The 4,708-nt window shown below is 38.0% G+C and overlaps 1 protein-coding gene across 1 annotated transcript in view; it reads right to left on the reverse strand.

Annotated features, from left to right (window-relative positions):
- Nucleotides 1-1,472: 1,472 nt before the first annotated feature.
- The window catches only part of LOC118410978 (opioid-binding protein/cell adhesion molecule-like), a gene marked incomplete in the record, with an annotated part of 23,222 nt that continues 19,986 nt past the window's right edge, over nucleotides 1,473-4,708 (reverse strand). Inside the window, 1 exon segment of the mRNA XM_035812965.1 lies at nucleotides 1,473-4,708. Coding sequence (XP_035668858.1) covers nucleotides 4,704-4,708 — 5 coding nt within the window.

The following is a 4,708-nucleotide window of genomic DNA, read 5'->3' on the forward strand; positions in this document are numbered from 1 at the left end:
AATGAAGTGCTCTTGTTGTATATTATGTGACTGAGTGTATTACTGGTATGTTATGATATTATAACAACATTCCCAGGATAACTGATGGAAAGAGTTTTAGTTCTGGAGACAGAAATACAGGATCATGGTTTGTATGGTACCACCATTCTTCTATCCAGAGAACCTTAACGTTTCCTCCAGATAACTGATGTAGGTTAACATGGGAACACATCCTGTAGATCATTAACATATCTGGCATGAAACGGATGCACTACAAAGTAGTATTATGTTACCTTGTTGCTTGTGAACTTTTGAATAGCATTTTGAAATAGTATTTGCCCTTCTTTCATAAACCAATATTGCCCTCTTTTATGGCTCATACCTATTCATGTGAATCAATCATCTGATGTCTATGTAGACATAATTTGCATAGTCAATGAGGGAAAACTAGTGAAATGTCCTTCCATTGGTACGTGGCTCTTTACAGGCTGACAAGATGTAGCAGAAGTTTGGGCCTCATAGGTGGTACAGAAAAGTTTGGAAACACTACTATCAGTTGTTCAGTTGATATTTGTTATCAATTGTCTAATGAGAACTGCCAGGGATGCCTGGCCGTAACTCACCAAATATTACAAACATTTGATAAACTCAAAATGTACATTAACTTCATCTCTCCAAGCTTTACTGCTAAATGACCCTCTTAATGAAGATCTTGTAATCAGAAGGCAGGAATAGAACAAGTGAAAACATGTTTTATTTATGGGTGCATCTCATGGTAGTAATGCTAGTCTTTGTTCCATAACTGTTGTACATGCTGTACACTGGAGTCACACAACAAAAAGAGATAAAATCCAACTTGGTAGTCACAGTCAAACTGCTAATATTAGAAAGGCAAATCTGGGACTAATCTTCCATGTAAGATTAAGAATGCCTTGCTGTATGACAGTGACTCCCTGCAACAAATATCAATATAACATAAGCAAGTAGTGTCTAAAGTGACCATATACCATTCTTCTTTTCAAAAAGTACACTATAGGATACAACAGAACCCATGTTGTTGTAAAATGAGTTACATGGCAATAACAGACCAAGGACGTTACATCAGTTGATGTAACGTCCTTGAACAGACCAATGGCATAGTCTGGTCTCATAAAAAGGGTTGCGCTACTAGAATTGTACATGTCATTGTTACACAAATTAAAAATAAACACTGCCTAGATTCTTATGTACAATTTGATGTTGTTGCATGTAGGTTCTACCCATCATGTAAAAGCTTTCATCCAATCAGACATAATTTTGCATAAAATTTAGTGCTGAAAAAGTCTTACAATATAAGGTAATATCACAAACGTTGAATTTCAGCTCCCCAGCATCTAAACTACCTTAAGCTGGTATCTCACTGGGCCGTGCCTGTCGGTGACAAATTATTGCTGAAACTTTGTGAATCTTTTGCCAATTGTCTCTTGCAGTCACACTGACATGTGAGACACAGGTAAAATATGTGACCTTTACTTAGAAAACAAAATGGCCTCAAACAGAATGTCACATCCTCAGTTTCTACCTCAAGTTACGTAGCTACAAGATATTTTGCAGTGTAGCCACTGAATTAAAAACTAGAGACTTGCTGTCTTCACGCTTGTTGGTGACAAGTTTGTGTCCATTCGTGACATTTTGCAAATTGCGGTTTATTTGGAAAAAAATGGACATTAATTTTGAGGCGCCTGTTTGCTACCGTTACCAAATGTCTATCGCAAACAGTTGTCAACAGGGGCAGCCCAGTGAGATACCCGCTTTTTGGGCAATCTTTCAATGATGCATAAATAACTGTACTAGGATCCTATAATATACAAAGGCACAGCAGCTACAAAAATACCAACAGCAGCACAGAACCACGCAAAAACAGCAAAAACTTTGGAATGCAAGAGACTTCACTGGAGGCAAGGAACAATAAGGAACACTGTCAGAATGGCTATAAACTACCAAATCACCGACTGGCATCATCCTTTCTACAATGTTCTACCATACACATACATGGGGAACTGCCAGACTCCATAGGCTGGTGGAAAAGTAGATGAAATTGACCAAATAGACAGAATAATACACCTGAGGAGTTAGCCTACCAGCAGAGTATAGCCGGTTAACTCATCTGATGTATCTTGATGTATTTTGGCAAATTCTAACTACTTTTCTACGACCCTATGGTGCCTGGTAGAGACCAGAGGCAACAATCAATGCACATCCAAAGGAGGCAGGCAGTTAACCCTTAAGTAGTGAAAGTAACCTTTAGATAGTCCACATAACATAGTTGATTGTGGATATTTCACATAAAATCCATTATAGGTTAGATAAGTAAATGGAGTTGACAAGGCCTGCTGTTGTACAAAGAAACTAGTGAAGCCCCCTTGACTCACAATCCTGCCCCTTGGGGTGTACATTGATTAGTCCAACAATGACTTTCAATTTTAAAAATCACATAGGATGGAGGAGACTATCTTTAGTCTAAGATCAACTTGTTTTCTACATAATAAAGTTTCAGCTTATTTCAGTTTGACTTTTGCTTATCAATACCAGTGAGGATAGATACTGACCCAATGTCCACTGAGTAGATACTGACCCCTTTTATGGGACAGTTCCAATGGAACAGCACCAAACATAAATACTATTACTCTATTACTATATACACACATGCATAATGTATTTTTAAGAAATGTGCTGCATAGACAAAGAAAAAGTGACTACCCCTTGAAGCCCGTTGACAGCTTATAAGTGTTAGGCCCGCTATAGACTGATGACAGTATGCTATCATGTGACTATGGTTGTGAGCGACTGTTGTCTTAAGACACATGGTCAGGATGTATTGTGGTGCTGGATTACGTTGTGGTGCATTCATTTAAAACCCACAGGGACTTCTTACCAACAAGTTCAAAATGGGGGAGGAGAACCACTTCTTTTTGTTATTCTGTTTGCAATACGTTTTTCCCTATAAAGTTATAGTTCAACAAAATGACATGCGTGTACAGATTACCTGGGATTTAAACCTGGCGTTTGTGGCAGGCTATAGTGCAAGTCGGGCATGTGTATTAGCCGGGCATACCAGAGAAGTAGCTGACGGAACGCTATCGATACGTTTATCCAGTACCATCGCACGACTATTTTGATCCACTTTTGACACTAAAAATACTGATGTTGGCGACGTTGTTGACAACAACAATTTCACTGTTGTCAGTCTAAAGCAGTCCTTTGTCTGTTGTGTTTCAATGTCCAGTCCAATAAAACCGACTACTGGCCATAATAAAGGTGCTTGATACTCACACTATTTGGTACATACAATTGAATGTAAAATTGCACTTATAAATAGACCTACAATAGTTGTGCATAGTTTAAGGCTCACATAGCTTCACATATCTAAGACACAATATCATTAAGTACTTCTTTCAAACACCTTTGCTATTAAGTACAGGATAAAAAATAAATCTAATTTCACTACTAAGAATTCAGGAATTTACAACTTGGGTGAACAAACTACCTGTAGAGCGAGTGACCACATAGTTTTGACTCATTTACCTTCCTATTAAGTACTATAATGGCTGAATTTACAGTCACACATTTTTTAGCCGTCTCAGGACCATGTAAGCAGAATTTTAGGGTGAGGGTGGGGGTCAAGTCATGTCTTTGTGTGCAATGTGTCCAGAGATTTACTCGACAGAACTGACTCCCAGTGAGTTACCTCAATATGCAATGCTCTGAGGCCATACACCAATCAGAGAAGCCATTCACAGCATATCAAAAGGCTTGTTTCTAGTAGAAAGAAGAAGCATATCATGTTTTTGTCATTTTCTAAAAAATTTCTATTTTGTGCATGGCAGAAGGCCAGGGTAGATCCTGGACTATTGTAGAGACTCAGTGTCTTATCAATGCTAAGTAAATGGAAGACGACAAATTCAACTTGAGTTGGCATGGAACATGGAATTCAAAATCACAGCTGTCGTAACTGGTGTTCAAAGTCACTTGGGGGCCTTGTGTGTAAGCAAAATAATTTAGCAAATACATCCTAAGTTGGATCTGGTTGAGAAGAATCCAAGACTCCAAAATGTGTGTGTAAATCCAGCCTATGATTACTGTCAACCATGCAAGAGATGTTGAAATCTGTGTTTGCCATTTCTTACATTGCCTTATCATACAATATCATACCCGTTTTGATTTTCATCTGTGCCTTTCTACATCTGATATAAGTTGTTTAGTTACTGCTACATGTCCTTTCATTTTTGGCTACAACAATGTAAATGTTACAACGATTCCACATCTGACTAGAACTGAATGGAGTTGTCTACAAGTACTTTATATGTTTGAACATGGATCACATGTCAACACACACACTGATGACAACATCAATCTGCGTTTCATTGGCATATCAAGTATACCATGAGACATGCGCAAAATAAAGACAAAAATTCCCTTTGCACCATCGTTAGTTCTTGCCATAGATGTACATATAGCTGCTAACTTCTTGTATAATAGATTCATTCATGAAATCATGATGTATAAAAACCAACGTTAACATCCATTAAAAATGTAACACTACAGGTTTGTATAAAGTTTGTTTTTATATGAGAGTGAGGGTAGATTTGGCAAGATGCTGCTTGTGTATCTCTGTGCAAGTAGAAACGAACTGTATGTACTTCACAGAAGTCTACGTCCAGGTGGGTAACTACGTGTCAAGTACGTCAAA

The sequence above is a fragment of the Branchiostoma floridae genome, chromosome 3 (assembly GCF_000003815.2).
Source record: "Branchiostoma floridae strain S238N-H82 chromosome 3, Bfl_VNyyK, whole genome shotgun sequence".
In the NCBI taxonomy this organism is placed as follows: Eukaryota; Metazoa; Chordata; class Leptocardii; order Amphioxiformes; family Branchiostomatidae; genus Branchiostoma; species Branchiostoma floridae.